Raw genomic sequence first — 24,272 nt, 5'->3', positions numbered from 1 at the left:
TTTCAGGCACCGCCTGCTGCTATGGCTTTCGTATGGATTGCCCAAGCATGTTGGCTACTTGCACTTTAGTTGCGACCGGTCACAACTTTTCCACTCTGTTGTTGAAAGTTTTGCCAGCTGCTTGGGGTGTTTATTTGGTTTAGCCTACAACATGGCCAGTACAGGCCAGGTGGAAGCAAAAAAAAAATAAACTTTGGCAAGTGAAATTTATGTTGCACAACAGCCACAACCTCGCCGTCTCGCGAAGCTTACGGCCCATTTTGTATGCTGGTGGTAAATCTCAATTTATTTCCAGGGCCCTTCTCATCTTGTACTTGTGATTAACTCAAATTTTACCGATTTCAGTGTCGAGTACCTCCGAAGAAACTTTTTCGTTAGTGTAAGTACAAGTTTGTTTCCATGCACCATAATGATGCCCGCTCGTATAATACTAATTACTCCCAGGTTGAATACCTTCTTGGTAATCTTTCGACAGGAAAAATATAAGTATTGAAGTGGCTATTTTGAATCGTCGTTGAGTTTAGAAAGGTTTGATATTATCGAGAGAACCTCAACTTTTTAAAAGTTCACTCGCTATTGATCATTTAAGAGCATCTCGAATATCTGCGAGTCAGTTAGAGGGTGTGACTTTGACTCAGAAAAAAAGTTCGTCATCCAAACGGGAGTCAATTAAAGGTTATTTGAGTTTGAATCTTCGACAAGTTCAGAAAATGTTTCCGGCAAGGGGGGGTGTGTCAAGCAACTTGACCCAACTCCAAACAAACATTAGCAAACTTTTGACTTTCTTTTAGTTTGAGTACCGCCAATTCGTAGTTAACTGACGTTGTTCACTACAGGAGTAAACTGTTCACATAAATTCAATCAACTTATCACGAGGGATGCTACCCATCAATTATCTTTTTTTTTCAAATTTTATCTTCTCTGGTATATAAGCGGTATCAGCGGATGGCTTACAAATTAGGGAATACGTAATAAATTGTTCGTAAAACCGTCGGTCTCTTAATGTCTTAATTTAATTGTACTTAATTGTACGAAAAAATCAACATCGGCCGAAATAATCAATGCAGATCATTAGAGACTGTCGTAAATCTCGGTCAACCGCTGCTGCTGGAGCTGTCAAACTGATTGTAGATAAATCGTTTACATGGAATTGCGTTACTAAGAGTCAACGTACGAAAAATGTTCTACCCGGAGTGGTGTGTACGACTCGACATTTATGCCACAAGTGTTTTCGAAATTCTTTGCCACGCTTCTTTCCTGTGGTGGTTGCCCAGCCGAATAGAATCCGTCGAAGAGCCAATTTTGAACCACCAATCGATTAGCATTTCCGGAGTAAAAAAAGAAAGCAAGATGCCAAACACGTTCCAATTCGTGTTTTGCGGCATGCTTCTTAAATATTTCATTTTTTCCTTCGAGGAGTAATATTGGCTTCAATAACATGGAAATTGCGGTCCGGAGATACCACAGAGAAGCTGCCAGTCTGCCGCAAGGCAAACTGTGATTGTTTGCCAATCAAAAAGGGATTGGTGTGTGTATCTGACTCGAGTAGGCATAAATCAGTGGTGATTATTTACCACGCTCACCACATCCATCCTTTGCTTTGATCAGACCGACGATAGCGTCCCTAGAATTATTGTTTCGACCGATTTCGGCAACCACCGATACATTGTTTTACAAGAAAAAGCTTTCTAAGATATTAGTGACTGTTTCGTACATTTGATATCGGCATTCGTGACAGATCATTCTTGATGTATTCGCTATCGCATTTTATGAACGTACACGCCATCAACCCTTGAATTTCATGTATCCAATATAATAGCTTATTGAATATAATGAAATAGGGTAACCGCTCCTATATTCATCTCAGTACCTATATTCATCTCATCACGCATTTTTGATCAATTTATCGTCAAATTTTACCATATTTTAAACGTTAAACTTTCAGCCACTTGAGAAAATCTAGAAGCAAATAGATTTACTTTGAAAAATTTGTAGAAATTTGACGGTAAACTGGACAAATGAGAGAAATAAGATGAATATAGGTGCACCAAGCTGTTGAGATGAATAATGGAGCGATTACCCTACATGAAGCATAATCCGTTGGAATTGTTCATAGATTCAACCATACAAAATTGCATACTATCAAAGTAGAGTATTTATAGACAACGTCAAAATCAAAACAGTTTATTGTTTCTCGATTTTCATAACACAGTCAACGCCACTATTAAGTTCCTAGAACAAAACGGTATAACCAACTTACGCATCAACGCTCGCTTGCTTTGGTTTTTCTCCAAGGCGGCATAAAACTGCAAAACGAATGCGGACGCATGATCTGCTGTTTCTATTTAACGACCACAAGCGGCGGGAAATTCGTTTCCTACGAAAACAAGCAGCGCAATTTTAGCTGGTATATTTCCGCGTTGATTCCAGTTTTCGCCCACTAGCAAGAACAAGGTAACTGAATTGGCAGAAATAGTAATTAATTCTAGCGTGCGCAGCTGTAGCGGAACTAAATTTGATACTTTCGTGGTATGCGTAGTCTCAACATTTCGAGTAAGATTTGGTGCTTTTAGTTTCTGTTTGAATGCGTAAAAAAACTTTGCAGTTGACATTAAAAATAGATGATTAAAAAGTTATTCAATAGTCCGTATAGAGTTTAATATTCGAATAATTTGTATTTTAGCACATTGTGAAAAAAAAAAAACAAATATTATAGAAGCGCTTCTATTAAACATTTCATCTAAATACCTTTCACGGATTGATTTGAAGTCATTTTGAAATGGCAAAGCTTGTTTAGAATTTATACAAAGTCACTACAATCTATCAAGAATAAATTTTTGAACAAAAGCCTTGCTGCTACATTCCGATTCATAACTCGACCTTCTGTTTCATTATATACAGAGTTCGCATTTAGTAACAGGACAATTGCTGGGCCAGGCGTTACGATCCTATTGGCACACTATTTCCCGAGTCGGGACTCGAACCTATGACGATTTGTTTTTTTTGGCCAGCATTGAACCTTAAGACCAGCTGTGATACGCCATTAAACAGCGGAATACCATTCCAAATGGAACTCGCACGAAATGGAGATCTACGTCACAACCCAAAAGTATGTCGAATGTTTTTTTCTTCCTCATCTGTATATACCTTATTGCATTAGAAGTACTGAATATCATATTACCCTTACTCATACTTTGGTAAACTGGAGACAAAATGAGCGATCAAATCTCTATGTATAGAATAACAAATCTCTATGTATAGAAAACAAGCGTACAGTGTTATTGTTTTTGACTCTTGACATCAAACAGAAAGATCAAAACCCCAGGAATAGGATATCACAAGTTTTACTTTCGCGTTGAGAATAAAGTGTCCCCTGATTCGTGTTGAAATTTTTAGTTTAAACAATTGCAGTTAAAATAATAAGACTTGTAAGAAAGTGAGTGATTTTGATTTGTTTTTTCATATCGTTTTTTATGCAGCATATTTTTGATAAACGGTTTAATTCGATTTGCATCTAGTGGAAGGTATGAAAATTTCGATATCATCATTGACAGGTGCGTTAAATCGGTAACAAATTTTAGTCCATCCGATGAAAATTAATAAATAAAACTTTGCCCATTTTTTTCTGTGATAATTCGATAGGAAAAATATTTGTTGATTTCCGCCTCGTGTCATGCCGTAATTCGAGTTGAACCATTATTCGATTTTTGCATGGCAAAAAATTGCCAAATGGCTTGAATCGTTCGAGCAGGCCATAGAAATTCAAATAAACAGGAACCGTGTGGAACTGCTACACTAGAGATTAGTTTTCGTTTTCCAATTTCGATGTAAATTCTGGCCGTATTTTGTTTCTCTTTTTTTGACGAAAAAAGTCGAGCGAAAACATTTTTCCCTCAATTATCAATGCTTTCTCGAAAGGGCGCTTCTGACTACGGGCATGTCCCTTAATTGTGTATTGAATAATTAGTGTCCGCTTGCGGCATGCATAATTAACCTTTGTTGTTCTCTATAGCCTCCGGTGCTCACCAGCCCACTCGAAAAGGGAGCTCGGATGAAAACCCGTGCAGGATTTTTACGGCATCTAGCATCTAACCTAATTCCAATATTTTAATCGACATAAATTTAGCATGACATTAGCAATAATTAAGGTAATACTTTTTACAGGTCCCGTAAATGGTCAAAAGGTTGGAAATACTAGATAATTTTCTGCCAATGGCTGTCGAGTCAAGGGTCCGCAAAATTGATGGGTTCCTAGAACGAATAATCTAATAGAAAAACTTTCCTTAACGAAGCAGCAGCAGCAGTAGCAATTGCTACGTGTCGACGACAACTTAAAGGTGTTTTTCCCCAAATGAACACACAGCTAATTTGTGATGATCCATGCTTTTTGTGCTGTTCAGAGGAAAACGAACTTGTAATTCAGTGAACATTTGGTTGAATTTTGCTCATCACAGAGTTACCAATTTTAGGAAGGCCTCCCTTTCACACAAGCCTAAAGGATAAAATTTTATTCGTTGATGAATAGAATATCCATTCGTTGTTCTATCCTTACAGAATTGAATTACGTTGAATCGTAAAACTATGACTGCTGAATCGTTGAATCGTAAAACTATGACTGCTCGTTTTACAGCAGTTTAAAAAATTTTACAATCTTTTGATAATATAGGGGAACTGCTCCATTATTCATCTCAGCCCATATATTCATCTCATACAACAAGAAAACACAATTGAAAACAGAAAAAACGCATATTTTCTAACTAAATCGATCTGCTAATCCATGGAATGGATTCTTCTTAGTACACTCTAGATTTCTCATAAAGTAGAATCCTCAAAAACTCACTTCAAAGCTCTAAATCTGATATAATAGTCAGACATCTGCACTCGAAAACTTATTTAATTCAATCACCTACCTCAGAAAACCAAATCCGCGCATTGTTCTGTACGGCTACAACGGGACTCGTTCAGCAGCCAATCAAAGTTTTTCTCATCACTAGCGGACCATTTTTTATTTTAATCACTAGACAAAATCACTCACTACACTAAGAATACTTTAATATTCGAAATGTTCACCTCAAATTTCCAAAAACCAGCTTGAATTAGCAGAAATATATGAGATGAATTTCTACAATTCCTGAATTTCAACTGTATGTATTTTCATCTGTTTTCACTGCCTTGAAGAGAATCAAAAGTTGCCAAACCTGTTTCTGTTAATACGAACAAATCATACTGAAAATGTTGAATTATTCCGACATAATTGACTTAAATGGACAGCACTGCCGTGGTTACCTAGGTTACCATATTTGCACGTAAACAACTACAGCGGATATCTAGGTAACCTACTACGACGGGCTGCGGCTACGTTCATTCATGATAATGTATTTCATTCATGATTAACAGTAACAGTGTGTGAGATGAATAATTGAGCAGTGATTTAAGTTTTGAGATGGATATGGAAGCGTTGTGCAAAATGGTTTGTTTTACAAAATTCAGGATAAATCTAGCTAAGTTTACTAAATACGCAATACTGAACGATTCTATAAAAGCACGTAAGCGTATTTTGTTTATTTGTTCAACGATTTCATGAAAATTTGTTGTATAAGCCGTGCATTCTTCGTGAATATCGGCTTAATGAGATGAATAATGAAGCAGTTCCCCTACTGTCTGTATCGTAACTTTATAAGCCTGTAGGCAAATAAAACGGATGCTGAAGTGAACTCTTTTGGTTAAAAACGTTCTCGGTATTTGTGCAACAAGATATTGACGAAGTACAAACAACAACGAACGTACGTGAAGATGGATTGTAAATATCTTTCAGGCCAACAACTTTATAGGGCTACTGCTCGGAAAGGCCATTGTACACCCAACGCAAACGGGGAATATTTTATTACTTTTGGGCAATTTTTTATTACTTTTTGTGTCTTATGACTGCGCATTATACACAAAAAGTAACAAACAAAAAGTAATAAAAATTATGACGGCCACACGCTTGTATGTGTTTCTGCAGGAGAACATACAGCCAAGCACCGAAATGCATGTGTTGGCAAGACTTCACTCGCTGCATTTGTATTGATGCAACGATCTGGTTCATTTTTGTCTCCCTTCATCCACACACAATCAGAATCTCAACCGTCAACCTCAAATGTCCAATTAGAAACACTTTCGTTTCGTCCCCCAGTGTTTACTTGAAATGAAAATATGTAATACTGTCTGACCAGAGTTGCCGAAGTTGCGAATATTGTTCTGGATGGGCACGAGTTTTGTATATTCAAACAGGTCCAAATGAGTTTTCATGAACCAATGATTATGTGCTGTAAATAGCTTGCAAGAAAGCGAATGTTTTTATTTTTCTCTAACGCAGTTTACAGATCGTGATGTCATTTTTAAGCGCATTTCAAGTCTTTGAAATCATCAACGTTTGCATACTCTATGACGGGGAAAATGTTGCTTGGCAGCTCTTGTCATATTTTTTCGCTGCTCCGTATGCATACAACGAGCGAACTAATACACGCCCACCGGATGAATTGGGAATTGAAAAAACTTGCAACATGTGCAACTTATGCGACGGTGTGTGATTTTTTTTTGACTTGAGGTGGAGAGGGAGCATTTTTCGACAGAAAAAACGTTGCATGTGGTTGAAACGACCATTATTAGATAGCCGTACTCTCATAACACGTGCTAAATATATGACAGTATGTGTTGTTACTTGACTGGGGAAGAATTTTATTGCTTTTTAAGTAATGGATTTGTTACCTAAAAGGTAATTTTGCGCTATTGCTTCTAAAGTAATAAGGAAAAGTTTTGCGTGTACGTAACCAAACAAAAGTGCGTACTTTAAACAAATTCCAAGTCATTTCTGATTCTGTGATTCCAGATTCTAACTAACTGATGCTTTAGATCAAGTATGCCATGCCATCTGTAGGGTTGCCACCTCTCCGGGTTTCACCCTGTAGCTACCCTTTAGCTACCCTGCGGACTACACTTTGTCCTATTGCTGTTTTTTTTTTTCATTTTCCGGACTATCCCGGACTACCCTTTTCTGTCCCGGACAGTACGCGAAAGAAACAGAGTGCAGTTTTGAAGACACCAACACATTCACACATATGTTTCAAAATAGAAAAAAAATGTGACTAAATCGATTTGCTTTGATAATCGTTCTTCGCGTGTCGAACATCAGGTTGGATTTTATTTATTTTATTTTGTTATTTTGTCATTTTCAGTAAATTGGCAAATTTTTCGTACAGTAGCACAAATGCGACAAAAAGACAATGACGATAATGAACAAAACAAAAATGACAGCTACCTCTGGTATTACGCACACCATTGAAACTGCTCGGAAAGTGTTTTTTTTCAGCTGCAAATTGTAGTTAGGGACGGTATAGTCCTACCGTAAAAACGAATTCGACATAAGAAAATGGTGTAGATCATTTGGTGAAAATACATGACAACAAGCATGTCAATGCACACAGGGCCGGATTTAGATGCTGGGGAGCCCGGGGCAGATATTTTCGTGGGGCCCTATTTTCTGAAAAATTTTAAAGGTAGGAAATTCTAAATTTTAAAATAATCGACGCTTCGCTGGAGGGTGACGAGCAAAAACAGGTCTCAACTCTGTCTTCACGTCTGGCCCAGGTCTAGAGGGGGCCCTAATGTCGGAAGGCCCGGGGCATTTGCCCTCTTTGCCCCCTCCTCAAATCCGGGCCTAAATGCACATACGGCCCCCCCTCACCCCTCACGCTACTTTGAAAATCTCCGGGCTAGATATTCCTATCAGGTGGCAACCCTAGCCATCTGTATTATTTTATCATGCTTAAAAAGCATCTTCCATGAAACAGAAATGATTTATTCTTGAAGCGATGCCGTTATCGATGTTGCATGACACGTTAATTAGGATAGCTAGCTAATAAGCTCCGCGCGTAGGAATGTTCTACAAACCTCTTGCAAAGTATGCGCGTTGAGTGATTATAATTAGCACTTTCAGCTGGTGTGAAACTGTCAGTAAACAAAGTTGATGATGTTCATAAGGCATTTTTTTTTCAGGTGGACAGCAGGCTTTGTGTTTTGTCGTCATTAAATCGATGTTAACGATGTTATCGATGCATATAATTAAAAAAAAAGGAACGAATTTCATGACTCAAATATATTTTAAATGATGGTACGAACAAGGTACGACTTAAAATGTGGTATAAAAATAAAGAGTTAAAACTGTGCAAAAATGTTTATTTCAGCCGATTCTTTACATAAAAATATATGGGCTGGAATATTTTCCCAGAGCTAGTTCTAACAGTGAGAAACCACATTCGGGAAACAGTGACTGACAGAGCACCTTGTTTCTGCCCCTTCGGTGAGCGTCGTCGTAGATCCGGATGTCATTGTGCTCGAACGATAGCACTTTGGACTTGGGAAAGCTAAACAGAGTCCGCAACATTTCTGCGACCATGTTGCCCCCTTTCGAACCGAAGAACTGCGAGCTTTCGCAGAGTGCCCGCAGAACGCAATTACGACCATTGTAGCCCATGCTAAAGAAAAGTTTAGAGAGATATTAATAAATTTTAAAACCATAATAATTTGATTTCCAACTGTCACTCTCCTAACCACACTTGTTTTTCATAGCGAAGCGGTTACTAAATTGCACACTAAACTAGAATGACGAGTTTGCCGCTTGCTGAAAAACGGTGTGACCCAGCAGTAAAAAGTAAACATACTCATTCATAGCCACCTCCATTCGATGGTACAATTCCCGCCGGTGACGTCTCTGGGCAACTGGTTTTGGTTCCTGCATCTCTAGCTCGAAAGTCGACGTTTGGTTTGGTAAATTGTACGCAATGCCCCAATTGAGAGCCCAGCTGAACATCTGATAGTTTGGATTGCCGTATATGCCGATCGTCATGCAAACGGCCACCGAAAAGCTGGAGCCTTCAGGGAACACTACGTAACGCTTTCTCCGGGACAGCACCTTCGACGATTGATGGTCGTCCCTTCCGTTCTCGGTTTGTTCACTGTCAGCCAACAGATACGATGCACGCGCCACCAGTAACATCATCAGCAGCCTGAAGCAAGCAGTCTGAAATTTTTCCCAACCGTATTAACGTGTTGTGCTACGAGGCTGTATATAGCAGTACTACCATTATGCAGAACGGCCAAATAAAAACCAAATGGGTCCAATCAAGTCAGCAACTTTGCAGCATTGAAGCAGTAATTGTTTCTTACCCGCTCCGACCTTCCGTGCTCAAGTGCAGACCAGCAACTGACTGACTGGCGTTGAGTGAGATTTTTTTCTTCTTTTGCGAAGAATTTCTTCGTTAAGAACGAAAGAAAGTGATGGAAGATGACCGGTTACAAATTTAAATATTCATCAACCCAAAGCATATCGCATAAGAGAGCTATGTAAAAGCTTTTAACACCTGTTAGGTTCAGTGGGAAGAGAGCTGGCAAGTGGCAATGTAATGTTATGTGTGGAGATCACACCATACGAGGTTTAGTGTGGACGCAAGCTGAACGTTTCCCATTTGAAGGTGTTTGGGTATAGAGCATTTGTCCATGTACCAAAAGAAAAATGTAGCGAACTTCAGGACAAGTAAAAAAAGCTACGTTCGTCGGTTATTCTAGCAACCACAAGGCCTACAGGTTCATCGATAAGGCTGAATTGAATATCGATAAGGCGATTGAACAAAGGGGCGATGTTACAAAGATTTCACGAAATGGGGAATGTGGCCGTAGTAGCTGAGCCAAGTATTTACGACAAACAAGTATTCATCGTATTATATGTGGACGACATGCTCATCGTGTGCTAAACAGAAGCTGAATACGACGACATCCTAGCAGTTCAAGACGACATCTCTAGGCGACGTGCGGCAGTATCCGGGCATTCAAGTCGAGCGTGCAACTGATGGACGTTTTCTGCTAAACCAACTAAAAGCTACATCCACCGATTAGCATCGCGATTTGGGCTCGAAATGGCGGAACCATCCCTGATCCCAATGGACCTCGGCTATTTGCAAGCAAATTAGGAGGAAGACAGCAATCTACCAAACAATAAATCCTACTCTTGTTTGATTGGTGGTTTGCTCTACATAGCGATAAATACAAGGCCAGATGTAGAAATCAGCGTCTCGTTACTTGGACGAAAGGTCAGTGCCCGAGTGTCGCAGACTGGACAGAAGCAAAAAGAATTATGCGGCATCTTCTGGCGACGAAGCATCTCCGCCTAAATTTGGGCAACAATAATGCTGATCTAAAGGTTTTCGTGGATGCAGATTAGGCGGGTGATCACCGAGACCGAAAATCCAACAGGCGGCCAGAAAGCAATTCTACGCTGCATTATCATCTACCGAAGCCGAGTCCGGAGCAAATGATTGCGGAGATGCTCACTAAACCATTAAATAAAGTAAAACTCTATAAGCATAGGACCGCAGTTGGAGTGTTTCCAGTCAAGCTTGAGAAGTAGTGTTGATAAAGCAAACTTAACAAAGCAATCAGTTAAAAGTATTTCAATCACAGCAATCATATACCGTGCTGGATAGAAACCCGTACAGTATCAAAATCCGTACACCTTGATGTTTTTTTTTTCAGTTTTAAGAATTATAAAAAAGAAAATTCATATGATAGTAAAATGTACATGTCCGTTGAACTGTTGGCCTTCTGTTAAATTGAGCTATGCGCCAGTAGGCCATGAAGTAGAAATATTAAAAATGAAAAATCAGTCATGTATCGGTTTCAGTTGTCATTTCGTCGTATCGTTAGAGAATTTACTAAGGAAACGTTTTAAGATAAAAACGTTTTTCAAATGGGATATAAGTGTTTTTCTCTGTGAATCTTTTTGAAATCGATTGAAATGGTCAGTTTTTGTCATTTTCCAGCTGTATATTGTTTGGTAAATAGTGTAATCTGTATTTATTCATCAAAAACTGTACCGGTCGAAATCCGTACAGCGTGTGTATCATGCATAAATTGTTGAATTTTCACTCTTGTTTTCAGCATATTATGGAAGCATAAATGTACGGCAAACAAAGGAGCTGTGACTGAGGTGCGCGAGGGAAAGTCGTACTGGGAAGCTTCGAGAGGTTCCGGTGTCCGGGTGACTACGATAATAGATGCCGTAACAAATCGCTACGAATCTCAATCAAAGGAAGCTCCACCAACCTTCACTGCTGGAAAGATAGGATCATGAAGAGGGTGGGGACCCGAGGCATTTGACCCCCCCACCTGAATCTGGGCCTAGAAGCAGACGCCTCGTAGCTGGTAGTTGAGAAAAAAATTATGTTTTTTTTGTCGAGCTGATATAAAAATGTGTTTTTTTTTTGTCAGCTGATATAAAAAATTAGAAAACCGTGTAGAACTTTAGGAACCAATTGACCCTCAAAATATATTTATTCGTAAATTTGAAGATGAATTGAAAATTAAAAGCTGTTTATTTTTGTACTTTTATATCTTTACGGATTTTGATTCATTGCTGTACGGAATTTGATCCAGTCTATATCACGTGCGTGCGGATTTCGATTCAAAACTGTACGAGTTTCAGAGTGATTCAAATCATTTTGCTTGAAAATAGTGATAAAATATAAGTAGACCTATAAGTAAACATGTCAGTTTGAGGCAATATGTGATTTCTTGATTTTATGTTGACCGTCAAAGATTATCATGTGCTTAGGTGTACGGATTTCAATCCAGCACGGTAAACGTTATAATAAAGATATTTTCTCATCCCACCGTTACCATTCAACAAAATCGTTGTGTTATTTTATACGCTCCACTAATAATGGTTTTATAGCTATAATCATCCATTTTTTCCAGTTTTACCTATTGGAGTGCATCTGTGTTGACCAGTGTAATTGTCTGGAAAGTTTCATACAGTTGTCGTAGGATCTGTATAAAATTGGTTGGTATAAATATAGTTCATGACAAATTTAATGATTTGTCAGAATTTTTCAAAAAAATCGTCTTGAAATTGTTATGAATTTGACTGATGATTCTTGTATGAGATTCATGAGAATCAAAATTTGGCATTTGAGCATTTTTTATATAAGTTTTAGAATTATGCGGTTCAATAGTTCAGAAGTTCAAGATTTCAAGAGCGCAAAAATACCAGAAATCAGCAGTTGAAGCATTAAAAATTTTTCATAAGCTGCCTCTAAGAATAATGTTTTGATTTTAAGATTCCAAAAATTCAAGAATTCAATGGATTGAGTTTGAAAGAATGTAAGATAGTTCAGCAGATCATAAGATCATGATGTAAAGAGTTCAAGTTCAAGAGAATTTCAACAGTTAAGTTCCAAATCGTCATCCATTAGCCAATGTGGACTGGTCAAATACTTTCACCTCGCCAAACAGCATGATTGGTGGCAATTTGTTGGCATCTCACAGCAACCGATCATATGCAGTACGATAGTTTACCGAGCCTATTAGCGCTTAGTTTTGGGACTGCTGAACTCAGTTAACAGGGTTTCACGTTTATCTACTAAATGGAGCCGACAACAGTGATCGGTTTTCGATAGTTGAAAAATTAGGGCGAATGGAACGGGAAACTGGTGTGAAATGGAACGTAGGCTAAACATCTTTTCAGTGCTCATGAGTGAGGATGAGCGCTTTACGCCTTAAATCCTCCCTCGTGTAGTGAACCAGAGCGACTTTCTTATCTAAAATTGCATCAATTTTTGAGCGTTCGGTTCAGTAAATTTCTGCGGCTGGTTGGTATTGATCATCGAGATGCTACTGTACCTTTTGCTAATAATTCTGGAAGTATCATCGTCTATTGTTTCGGGAAGTGTATCCATTGGCAATAGGACACTATCGCGAGGGAAGCGATTTCTTCTCTTCCCTATTAATGGTCAACTTTTGGTGAGTTCTGTATAATTGATAGACGAAAAAGATTGGCATTCTAGTTATATATTTTTTAGTTTACCGTTTCCGGTGCAAAAGGGTTGATCTTCAGAGGACCAAGTGGTTATAACTTAATCACGGAGTTGGACATGTACTACCCCTTGCCGGATTACCGTTATCGGTTAACTTCGTTGCGGTTGGGTGAAATTGCTATGCTACCAGGAGCTACAACAACAATAACAACGACAACAACGACAACAACGACGACTACTACTACAACGGAGCCTACAATGCCCATCGTGGATTTAGATCACTTGTATCTTAAAGATCACCCGCAGGCGTGGTTTCCAAGCGCAATTAAACACAGCTCAGATCAGTCCGAATGGTTTTTGCCTTGGACAGGTGAAACTTATAATCCACAAACAGAGTATCACCAGAGAATGTGGCAACCGGTGGAGCATTTCGATCAATATTTTCCACGGAAGAAAAGATTTGCGGATGTTGGTAGAATGAACGAGGATGAAGAAGAAGTCGATCGTTTTAATCTTAGTCAGCACCGCAACTGGGAGTACTACTATCACTACCGGGATCGTCGGGAACTGTTCCACGCTCTGGAGCACCAGGCTGGTGATAGGTATGATAAAGGGCTTCGATCATGTTTTATACGATCAGAAATTTATAGAAAAGGTATGGTTTTTTACAGTATCGATTTTCCGATGAAATCTTGCATTCTCAGGACGATTTGCGAGGTGCGAGGATTGATTTTTCCTCCTGGAAGATCTATGATAATGGATCTGGTGCAGATTGTTTTTCGGTAAGATAATTTTTGCTGTTAGTGGTAGTGAAAAGTGACATCTAGTAATAATTCTAGAATCCCACTTAAAGAGGAACTTAATGATGAATATAGTGCAGCCATGAGAGAAGAAACTTTGGACTGCCACCGGTTGTATGGCGATAAATGCCCAATTAGCCTACTTTATTTGATTATGTTTGGGAAATTTGTCCCGTGATACTTGGATCTTTGTAGTACAAGAAGTTTCCGATACATACCCTATTATTCCACAGAAAGCGCTGATAGAAGAATCTGTAATAAAATGACAAATATAGATATTCAATGGTACGCAAAAATAAACATTTCTTGGTTTTGGCATTTTTTGATTTTTATTGGTATATTACTGGATTTGTTCATTAGCCTGATTAATTCCGCTTTATGTTGTCAAAGTGAAGCAAAGTATTTCAAACCTTTCATTCAGTTTCCAACCCAAATAAGTAAACGGAATCGCTATCACATTCTTATGATAATTCAATACAAGGTCTGTGTGCATGACATTAAAAACAAAGTCTTTTAAAACCACATGCACTTATTATCAGCTCACGCGTTTGTTGAACCGAACCGAAAACTAACACTCTGCTGGATATTGAGAATTGGGTAAGCTCTCATTCTCCTACAACTTTTTTAGTAGAATTAAATGAAAACATAGCCCACTCCCAATATTAAATTATATTATACTGGACATTTATTTGAAACTTTGATCACTATTTCAAAAGATTTTCATAAAGTACAATCGTAGTACCGCAGAATGGAAATCTAATTGCAAGTTTAACACAGTTTCAAACTAAACTCGTATAAAGTTTTCTTACTTGGCTTCCTCTACCTCTTTGATAAAAAGTGAACTTGAAAATTATGCTAAGATTTTGTGGGCTCTGCTAACTTTAGCTTTTTGGTGCTTCATATGCGGTTGTCGGTCAGCTTGCTCAACGGAGTGTCACGCAGCAGTGAACTTTGATTGACGATTAAATTAAGTTCACACGCTTGCTTTGATGGTGCTAAATGGCTCCTGAGATTCGGAGAAGGTATTTTTTTTTCTTTTGTGTGATGAAAATAGACCGTTTGAGGTTGGTTAGGCTAATTGTTGCGTTAGAAAGATAGTTGAAAACTGCATTTGGCTTGGTAAAGATCTATTGCTCGTGGAAAAACATGACAAAAATTTTATGTTTAATTTTGCTGTTGAGCGTAGAAATAATCTGGAGTGCTTCTGTTAGTTCAAATCGGAACCGAAATGAGTACAATGAAACGAGTGACAAATCATTATCCAGAAAAAAACGCTTTCTGTTGTTTCCAATTAATGGACAAGTGGTGGTATGTCTTATTTGAATAAAATAGAAGAAAACTGATAATCAAATGCTATTTGTTACTTTTTTGGCAGATAACTATGGCTGGAGCAAAGAATATGCTGTATCCCTCTCCTGCATCGAATTTCTTACTTTTGGAAATTGATATGTACTATCCTCTGCCGGACTATCGTTACCGTATATCATCACTAAGGTTAGGCACGATCGCGGAGCTGCCAAATGCCCCGAAACCAGTCGGCAATTCATCTAAAGCAGTACCAACTCCAATGCCGATTCCGATGGAAGCTCCATCACCAAAAGATACTCCGCTGCACATGAAAGACAACTATTTCGGTTATGGTCAGGAGGCATCACCTGCGGAGGTGAAACAATATCTTAAAGATCATCCGGATATTTATGTTCCACCGGGATATGGTCACGAACGTTCGGATCGGGTTCAAAACGTGTACATTAGCCCGCATTATAATGGAGAGATGTCCTCTAAGAACAAAGACGATTTCCATGCTCAAGCACTGAATTTGTGGCACTCATCTCCGGAGGATTATGTTGAAAGATATTTCCCGCGGCGGAAACGGTCAATTGACGGACCGGAAAAGATTGACTACGAACTTGAGCATGAAGAGGATCGATTTAACATCAGTCATCATCGAGACTGGGAACACTTTTATCACTATCGCGAGAGGCGAGAACTTTATCATGCATTGGAGAAAGAAGTTGGCGAAAGGTAACGGAATTTACTGTTTACTGTAAAAATTGATGCGTTTATCGTTTTTTTCTAATAAGATTTGACTTTCCGATGAAGGCTTGTATTCTGAGATCGATTTGCGAAGTCCGTAAAATGATGCCTGCAACCGGAAAATCAATGATGGTTGACATTGCCCGTACTGTTTTCAGGTAAAAAAAATCACCAGATTTTCCTGTTACTGAATCTTATTTTTAATATTACCATTTCCTGTCTAGTCTCCCTTTGAAGGAAGAGTTAGAGGATGAATATAGTGCTGCAATGCGTCATGAGGAACCTGACTGTCACAAAATGTACGGAAAGAAATGCCCCCTTAGTATAATTCAACTGTTACTGTACGGTAAACTTGTTTGGTAAAATATAAACATAAATCATTTATCTTTTGTTCGTATCTCAAACTCCCTAGATCCGTAATTTTTTTAGGGAAACTTGGAGAAATTATATCTCAGTGATCGTAATTGAAAACAATTGTATAGCTATGGATACAAACAAGAAGTCTTATTCTGGTTTATACCTTAGTGAGAAAGGCGAATTGTTTTCTTAGGTTATTTTATTTTAAATTCAGAGTGTGGGTCTGGTTAACTTTTTTTCTGTTAACAGTTCCGCAAGAATTAGAATCCGTATCACTTCATTTAGCTGTGTTTTTGCCTTTTGCGCTAGCCACAATCTCATGCCAGCAGCCGGAACGTCTTGCTTCCGTTACAAGTATTTCGACCATGAGTGCGGAGCATATTCTATCAGCTTTAGCTGTTTTTTTTTTTTTGCTAAATTGGACCGCAATAATCTCCATCTTCAGGTCGGGGACATTACACGCACCATACAGCAACATATCCAAAAGCGATGCCGCATAGCTGAAAGTGGGTTACGAAAGTGACGGGCTGGCAGCTGGCATCCGCAATGGATTTTAATCTAAGAGGAACGTGTCGCTTCCATTTGTGGTCTTCGTAAATTTGGATCCGTCAGTCAGTGGTCGATTGACAGAAAATGGCAGTCGAGGAAATGCTCTGAAATGTATCTTTTGTTGCGTATTATATATGTACCGATAGAATAGCATATTTTTGTCCTTTTTTCTATCCTTTGTGTCGTTCCGGTATCATATAAAAGAAGGCACATTCTGGGAGGGAAATATCTGCGGATGGATAGGAATTTGGTTTTTGGGTATAAATCGTATTTTGGAGTTTGAGTGATTTATTGAGGCTGCCAACGAACGAGGGATCAGTAAAAGGGTGTAAAGTTTAATTTGAATTGATCATACGGAGGAGAACTTTTGTTCATTGACTATAAAATGTAACTGTGAAGTGTGTAAAAAACCTAATAAAAAAATTTCCGATAGTGATTTTTAAAATGAGCTCTATCAATTTTCCAGCTTAAAAACAAAAAAAAAAACGGATTTATATATGGAAAAGCATTCGGAGTAAGTCAATGCTAAGTTATTTCATTCTTGTTTTTGATTCCAAGAAGGTCCTACAATATTCATCAACATGTCTGTTTTAACATATCTTTGCGCTTAGGGAAATCTTCTTGCATAACAACGCTTATTCTGTTCAGAGAAAAAAAAAACAGCAACAGATAACCTCACTGGAAAATTACACAAAACACTTTGGCTTACGCTAATGCAGGAGGAGATTCTGCAAGCTTAACTACGTTGGAAATAAATTCCATTTTAATCTAAACCTTCCCGGGAAGTCCATTAGAAAACGAGCGGCTTGCCTGGACGTTGCTGCGCTGGGTCGGGTTGTCGACGAAGAAAATGGCATTTCCGCTCTGTGTTTCCCTTCCCGAGAGGATGTTTCCTTGTCGTAGAAAAGAAAACAAAACACTTTGCTTGCACTTTTTATGCCCTCGCTGCCACGGTGACACAGCGGCTGCTTCGCGATGTTACGTTCCCGTTTCACGATGTTGCCGGTGTGGTGGAAAAAAGATTGTTACCCATCGGGATTTGCACTCGACCCGTCAGAGTAGGCGGTCGGACGGAAGAAAAATAAAAGCAGCTGTGGAAGATTCCCGACCGTAGGGCTGCAGAATGTACTTTTCTATGTTGGCTTTTCCAAGAGGATGCGGTTTGAATCTTCCGGACACTGGCCATTGGCACCAGCGGGACCACAGCGTGAATTGTCGGTTGTGATCTGTAGAGCTGTTAAGCCTTCTGGCTCGAGATAGGTATTCAGTATCTGAGTGGTTATGCATGCAAAAAAGTGATGCTGTGGGCTTAAAAGGCTCTCAGAAACTGGACGCTTTGCAGAACAGATAAGTCCGTAGATTAAATGAATTTTTATGATTTCAATTTATGCGAAACAATTTAATGAAATAGATTGGGTACAGGCCTACAGGGCTCATACATTGGATCATAGTGGGTTCAAGATATACTGACAAACTACAAAGCAATTCGAAGGGATCATGAAAGTCGAAAAAGATAGCTCTGTCAATATACTTCTGTGCGATCGACAAACATCCATGAAAAAGCTTTTGACAAAAGTTGCTGAGCGGTGCAAAGTCGAACCATTTTTTCTCTTTTCGTCTATGAAATAAAAATAGTTTTCAGTAGAGGAATCTCCTACAAAACTACCTACCGACATTCAACATTTCAATGTCTCTTCCAACTTTTGACTGACTTTGTTTGAATTTATCATTCAAGTATGAGAAGTAAGCAATTTGTTTTATTAGTCATGAATATGGGCAGCACCGACAGCTTTATGGTTTTTATTACCAAATCTAGCAAAAAAAAATTAAAAAGTTTCACACTCAATATATCGTCAGTTTTCAATAGAAACTAGAAAATTTAAAAAGTTTCACACTCAATACATCGTCAGTTTTCAATAGCAACAGACCCGTTTCTAAATTCAAAAAACAGAAATCCAGAATTGCAAGTAGATGTGTCGTTATAGTTCAAATTTAAACCATCCCAAAAAGATGGAAAAATGAAGATTCAAACCGTACAACTTCCTCATAGCATGCACATAATAGACCTAAACAGGCTCAATGAAAACGAGAAATCTTGAAATTTTCATTTCATGGAAATGAGAAAACAAGGTTTTGACGCTAATTTTCAAACACGTTTCTCTCGAAACTATCGATTTTGAATTGTGCCAGTATCAAATTCAACTGACAATATCGTACGAGGTGAAAAAAAATTTCCAGTTAGGTAACGTTTGCGAAAAAAATGGACAAAAATTGCCGATTTTTCATGGGTTTACCTTTAATCACACTGGCGAAACTACTCATGCATCATCAATCATAGTAACCCATAAGTTAGCAAAAAAAAAATTAACAGCTCTATCAGTCAAACTCTAACTGTGATGGCGACAAAAGTGAAGCTACTCCGTTCAGAAGTCTGCGCGTTCAAAGAACGGTACCCCGCCGCGTCAAAAACGGACATCGTGCATCGGACATCTTGACACTATTGGACAACGATCAGAGCATCGCAAGCAAGCCCGGTTCCGGACGGCCAACGACCCTGAGCCACAAAAAGCTTCAAAGGATGCTGAAGAGGAAGACCGAGGCTAAATCGCTGCGTGCACTTGGCCGGGAGGTTGGTGCATGCGGTAAAAAAGTGAAAAAGTATCTGGAGAACATGGACATACATGTCAGGGAGCGGCAGTGCCGTCCACTGGTCTTGGAGCTGCAGAAACAAGGAATCGTTCAAAATTTATAATATTTCTAGGGCAGCTATTTTGATCTTAAGGGCAGCATTTTTTTGGTTGACCAGTGTTATCCTTCCAGCTGATCTAGAGATACGATGGTAGTCTAACAAGCCAGTCGTCGTATGTTTGAATCCCATTTTGGGGTAGATTGCTAGTGTCAGTCGGATCGTAACGCCAGCAATTGTTAGGTACACTAACAGTTGTCTACAAAGTCTGTGTGAAACAAACAGAACAGCATGAGCCACCTGGGCTCTAAATGGAGATGGGAATGAATTTTAAGTTGTGCCTATTTTGCACGAAACCAACGATATACTCCTACAGTAACCGTTATTGTATTTTGTTATTATTAGATAGTGGTTGATTGCATAGATTAAGTCTTCAGTTGATACTAAAAAATAGAGTTTTTTTGTGATTTTTTGGAAGAAAAATGGATATGTATAGGTAAAATGACCATAAGGAGGTGGTAATTTAATTTTGCTTTACTGGTAGTCGAAGTATAGCTATCCGTGCGCTATGTTGTTTCATAACACGTGGGCCACTTTAATCGTTTGTAATACAATCATTAGCAAGCATTCTAAATGATTTGAGAATTTATTTTGTTTTATCATTGTGTTTAGAAATTATAGAATAATCCTGGATTTTTCAGGGTAATAGTTAACCCAAAAAAACTTAGAATTTGGAAATACTGTTCCTCAAAGATATTCAATTTCTTTGACGCTGAAAACAGCGTCTATCGCAATACCAATGTAAGGCTGACAAAGCTGCTGAGTGATAAAAATGTTTATTCGGGCACAGCGCATCGTAGCAGCAGAAATGCAAAACGTACAAAAAAAAACACACCCACACACAAATTGTTCATGTGTGTAAATATATGCTCCTAAGTCACATCATAGCAGGTCATGCCGAGAGTAATGGCTGCTGTGTTTAATTTCCCCAACCGAAAATAACATCCGATAACTTTCAGTGCATTTAAATTATTTTTTGTTCTTAGAACGCGTGGCACTGTGAACTTGTCCTTAGCAGTATATTAAATTAAAACAATCTACGAAACCATTATTACATATTTCCCGTTCGCCACATAAAGTTCAGTCGAAAAAACTATAATTAATTTGTTTTCCCCATGCAGGCGTAAACTTCGTCCATCGTTTTTACCATGACGGCACGTACAAACACGGAGGCGCAATCACACACTGGTCGAGCCACGTTTAGTACCGGATCGTGCAGGAAACCACACTTCGTAAGTAATTCCAGCCAGTTTAAACTGCTGCCGATCTGAGAAAGTTACGAATTTCAATTTCTCAATTAGAAACTAACAACTCGTCAGTAAACCATTCTCCTACATTATATTTGCTCAACAGCAATTGCAGTGTCTATCAGTATACGTTAATGAAACTTTTTTTGTAACTGAAACACCTTATTTACAGCATAATCGACTACATTCACTGTTGTTTGCTAGCTATTATTGCCATAAAAAGTGGTAGATAGTGATATACATAGGCAAAGTCAGTCAGGAAAAACTGCTTCTCGAGTAGTAACTTGAACAATGAGAACACAAGAGCGCCATGTTTCAAGTTACAAATGCTACTCAAAACGATCCCAACTAATGAGAGATTTTATTCTTGCCTTTCTGTATCTATTGTAATAGGAAACCTTTATAGTTTGTTACGTTGCTTCGAGAAATTTCCACTAATTGGTTTGTAATAGTAATGATTTATTTTTTATGTTTTCAATCAATTTTCGCTTCGTTTACCGGTTCCAAATGCGTCAAAACACGTAAAAAATTTAACCATTTTGCTCAAATATTGTGTTCATTGTACACTAAGGTTTTTTTTTACGCGGGGGATGCGTTTCAAATTTGTATGGGCTCACGTAAAAAAAAAACTTTTTTCAGTTGCAAATATAACGAAGAAAAACATCCTAAAGTGTTTGAACTTCGTTTGATTATGATAGTGGTTAATCTAGAGACCATGATACAATATTTGAAATTTCCAGTATTTACACCAAAAATTGTGATTTTTTTGGAAACGGATACATGATTATATTTGGCCTGAAACGGAATACGTACCGTTTTTGAGTAATAGAGAAAAGCAATCCGCATGAAAAAATCCTTAAAGTAACGGTAGAAAGTAGAGTAGTCATCAAACGTGTGCTCAAACTCATCGTTTTGAGGGTATCACTGCCGTTTTTGACACCACATGGAATAATCGATTAGCAGTACCGACTGCAACTTTATTTGAATTAAACACCTACGTATTAATTTTACTAATGAAAAAAAAATCTTTACGTACATATAAAAGAGTTCCTCTTGTTATGAATGAACTCAAACAGTTTTGTGTTTACATTGTAAATCCAACGTGTTGATAGATTTCGTGAGAACACACTATGAAATCGCATCTTTTCGAAGGCGGTAATTTTTTAAATGCGGTTTTCACATCTGTCGACTTCGACGTTCAGCGGAGAATAATCTTCCTCCACACCTCTCAACTCAAGTAGGTATATGGGATTGGTTTAATAATTAAAATGCCCATTTCGGTTCCGATCGTTTGCCAAAATATATGTGCACCCGAATCTGACTGATCAAAGGATGCCTAGTAAAAAATTATCGCTTGTGCCCTTCGTTCGTATCGTACGGGAATAGCGATGACGATCGTCAATCAATGTGGCCACGGCGGCGTTGACTGGAGCGCGACGCAAAAATGTTTCGGGGTCATAAAATACGACTTTTTATATATTGAACGGATGGTATGAACCTACCCCTTTTTCCTTCCGAACCGCCCGTCGATGAACGTGGCACAGATGCAGTTGGCCGTAATTTTCCGATTTCTTATTGCGCTGCTCTGATGCTGATTTTTTTCCTACGGCAGTCCAGACTTATCCAAGTCGATTTGCAATATTTACTAGCTGCTGACGGTATCGAAAATGTTCTTTCTATGTTTACTCCGTAGTGTATTTGAGAAGTCGATACATACGCGTTAGATGTTTCCCTTCATGATGCTGTTGCTGGTTTCACTCATCTTCATCTTTTGCTTATTTTTTCTTCCACCAAATACGTAACATCACTAAATGTGTTTGCCCCCAGTAGAGGTTGAACCGTGACCGATTGGTATAAGTTATTACATTTACTGGTTATTTTTACGCCTACATTGGCCACTGTTTGTTAAAAATGAAAAAAACCAATTTTAGACTGACATCGTCGAAGTCAGTAATCGTTGAACAAAACCATACATTTTCTACGACAGCAGCATGCTTGTGACAGACAGCTTCCTGCACACTGTGATTGGAGGGGCGATACTGGTCACATGTACTGTGGAATACCATGCGCTTGCATGAACACAAGTGCACAGCACTGTGTCGCAGGGTCAACTTTCACCACCTCTGCGGTATAATTTTCTTCTACCATAAAAGCCTTCCCATTATGCTCAACACAATTTCCAGGCAAATGCAATTTTTCATCTTTATCACCATTACTGCCGGTCGTTTTTCACACTCCACAAAAGTCCACATGCAGATAGATACACACAGACAGTGTTTAAAGGGCACAAAGTGACCGACGGACGATGTCTGCTACGCCGTGGCATGCTATGACTGTTATGAATGTACATCCACCCTCACGGTCAAATTAATTTCCACTCTTTTTTTTTAAACACTGTCCAACTTCGTTACCGTCTTCTTAATAAATTGACTCGCCTAGCGGAACGTCCTTCCCCTACTACACTATCTGGAACAACTAATTTTCTGCGATGGAAAATTCATCATGCTTTTCCGCAATTAGCACGAATCAGCCTGTATCGATTCTAAGAAGCAGACAAATCAATTCGAACTAACTCTTCCGAAGCAGACCACTGTCATGTACTGTGTTCTCAGATCTAATTCTGCTACAATCAAACTCACTCCTACGCGAATTATTGCTCTGAGCTCAAGCATCACATTCGAACAAAACAATTTTGTCTTAAATTTGACAAACGGGCGGTTTCGCAGTAGGCCAAGCGTGTTCGAATTTTCCGTGCGCTCGCGATAACACATCAAAGTCAACTGATGGTGGGTCCATCTGGCAGGTCTTGCTTTTGAGATGATTTTTTCTCCGTTACGTTCTACACCGGTTTTCCACAGGAAAAGCATGGTGCTGGGAGTAGCTGCTGGCGCCGAGTGTTGAGCGACCCAATGTTTACTATGTAAATCACGCTCAACCGACGAATAAAGACGGGAAAAGTACTCCTTTTAGAGCTATTGTTCGCGCGGGACTCGTTAGCAGTTTGTGAGTGTAGTCTTGCGCATTATCTTTGAGTGGCAACGAGAGATATTTAGAAATATTTTTTGTTCAGAGAGATGAGTGTGAGTGACTGGAATAAGCCTTTCGAAAGAGGCCGTTAGCACCAGCTGCGGCCGTTTTTGTTTTATCGTTTAAGCTAGATTTTTCATAAGCAAGTAAAATTTATCAATTTTATAATTAGAGACTGGTGATTTCTGGCTCGGCTGCATTCACACAGTGATTTGGTTTTGACAAAAACAAGAATAAAAAACATTATTCATTCGGAGATTTATCACCAATTTTATATCGCACAGAAGACTTTTGCTCAATAGTCATATTACTAATTAGTTACAGTTATGTAATAGTATCATTAAAGATAATGACAAAGAATCAGTACTGAGTTGTTCAAATTTTTGTAATGATATTTAAAATTGAGTCGGTTGAATGATATGATCAATAGCTCAGACGAGAATGCTTTAAAAATGAACTCATAGTAACGATAATAATTTTGCTATATTTTTGCCTTTCTCCTCTCCGCCTCTCCGAATGGCATATATCACTCGACTCAGCTCGACGAGCAGAGCATTTTCTGTGTGTGTGTGTGTGTGTGTGTGTGTGTGTGTGTGTGTGTGTGTGTGTGTGTGTGTGTGTGTGTGTGTGTGTGTGTGTGTGTGCAGATTTTTATTCTCAC

The 24,272-nt window shown here is 38.7% G+C and overlaps 4 protein-coding genes across 10 annotated transcripts in view; 2 read left to right on the top strand and 2 right to left on the bottom strand.

Moving 5' to 3' along the window:
* LOC129727952 (tyramine receptor 1) overlaps nt 1–24,272 on the bottom strand; it is a 101,359-nt gene that overhangs the window by 24,679 nt on the left and 52,408 nt on the right. Inside the window, exons 1-2 of one of the 7 annotated variants that reach the window (XM_055686262.1) lie at nt 22,087–23,401; nt 13,867–13,900 (exon numbers count right to left, since the gene is read on the bottom strand). The exons of 1 other annotated variant lie outside the window; for it this stretch is intronic. The gene's annotated coding sequence lies outside the window, so the exon portion shown is untranslated. Of the gene's footprint in view, nt 1–13,866; nt 13,901–21,397; nt 21,485–22,086; nt 23,402–24,272 lie in introns of those variants that run through there. 5 more of the 7 variants (XM_055686265.1, XM_055686264.1, XM_055686266.1 and 2 more) reach the window with 5 other exon arrangements.
* LOC129727955 (uncharacterized) lies at nt 8,173–9,286 on the bottom strand. The gene is made up of 3 exons (XM_055686273.1): nt 9,123–9,286; nt 8,703–9,061; nt 8,173–8,516 (listed from the first exon to the last, which is right to left on the bottom strand). Exons 1-3 carry the CDS (start codon nt 9,123–9,125, stop codon nt 8,234–8,236), a joined length of 645 nt encoding a protein of 214 aa, XP_055542248.1. The 5' UTR covers nt 9,126–9,286; the 3' UTR covers nt 8,173–8,233.
* Nucleotides 12,603–13,966, top strand: LOC129727954 (uncharacterized). Its single transcript, XM_055686272.1, has 4 exons — nt 12,603–12,834; nt 12,894–13,450; nt 13,520–13,630; nt 13,688–13,966. The coding sequence occupies exons 1-4, from the start codon at nt 12,703–12,705 to the stop codon at nt 13,824–13,826; spliced, it is 939 nt and encodes a 312-aa protein (XP_055542247.1). The 5' UTR covers nt 12,603–12,702; the 3' UTR covers nt 13,827–13,966.
* Nucleotides 14,812–16,105, top strand: LOC129729328 (uncharacterized). Its single transcript, XM_055687837.1, has 5 exons — nt 14,812–14,956; nt 15,024–15,673; nt 15,733–15,843; nt 15,910–16,031; nt 16,098–16,105. Exons 2-5 carry the CDS (start codon nt 15,030–15,032, stop codon nt 16,103–16,105), a joined length of 885 nt encoding a protein of 294 aa, XP_055543812.1. The 5' UTR covers nt 14,812–14,956; nt 15,024–15,029.

Source organism: Wyeomyia smithii, chromosome 3 (assembly GCF_029784165.1).
Source record: "Wyeomyia smithii strain HCP4-BCI-WySm-NY-G18 chromosome 3, ASM2978416v1, whole genome shotgun sequence".
NCBI classification, from domain to species: domain Eukaryota; kingdom Metazoa; phylum Arthropoda; class Insecta; order Diptera; family Culicidae; genus Wyeomyia; species Wyeomyia smithii.
The sequence above is the reverse complement of the archived record's forward strand: the minus strand, read 5'-3'. Positions and strand labels throughout refer to the sequence as shown.

Excerpts from the sequence above, each read along its gene's own strand:
- LOC129727955 (XM_055686273.1), bottom strand. Across the intron at positions 8,517-8,702 it reads ATGGAGGTGGCTATGAATGA|CATGGGCTACAATGGTCGTA; the intron begins GTATGTTTACTT and ends ACTTTTCTTTAG.
- LOC129727954 (XM_055686272.1), top strand. The coding sequence starts at position 12,703 with ATGCTACTGTACCTTTTGCTAATAATTCTGGAAGTATCATCGTCTATT. Across the intron at positions 12,835-12,893 it reads CTATTAATGGTCAACTTTTG|TTTACCGTTTCCGGTGCAAA; the intron begins GTGAGTTCTGTA and ends TATATTTTTTAG. Across the intron at positions 13,451-13,519 it reads GAGCACCAGGCTGGTGATAG|TATCGATTTTCCGATGAAAT; the intron begins GTATGATAAAGG and ends GGTTTTTTACAG.
- LOC129729328 (XM_055687837.1), top strand. The coding sequence starts at position 15,030 with ATGGCTGGAGCAAAGAATATGCTGTATCCCTCTCCTGCATCGAATTTC. Across the intron at positions 15,674-15,732 it reads GAGAAAGAAGTTGGCGAAAG|ATTTGACTTTCCGATGAAGG; the intron begins GTAACGGAATTT and ends TTTTCTAATAAG. Across the intron at positions 15,844-15,909 it reads ATTGCCCGTACTGTTTTCAG|TCTCCCTTTGAAGGAAGAGT; the intron begins GTAAAAAAAATC and ends TTTCCTGTCTAG.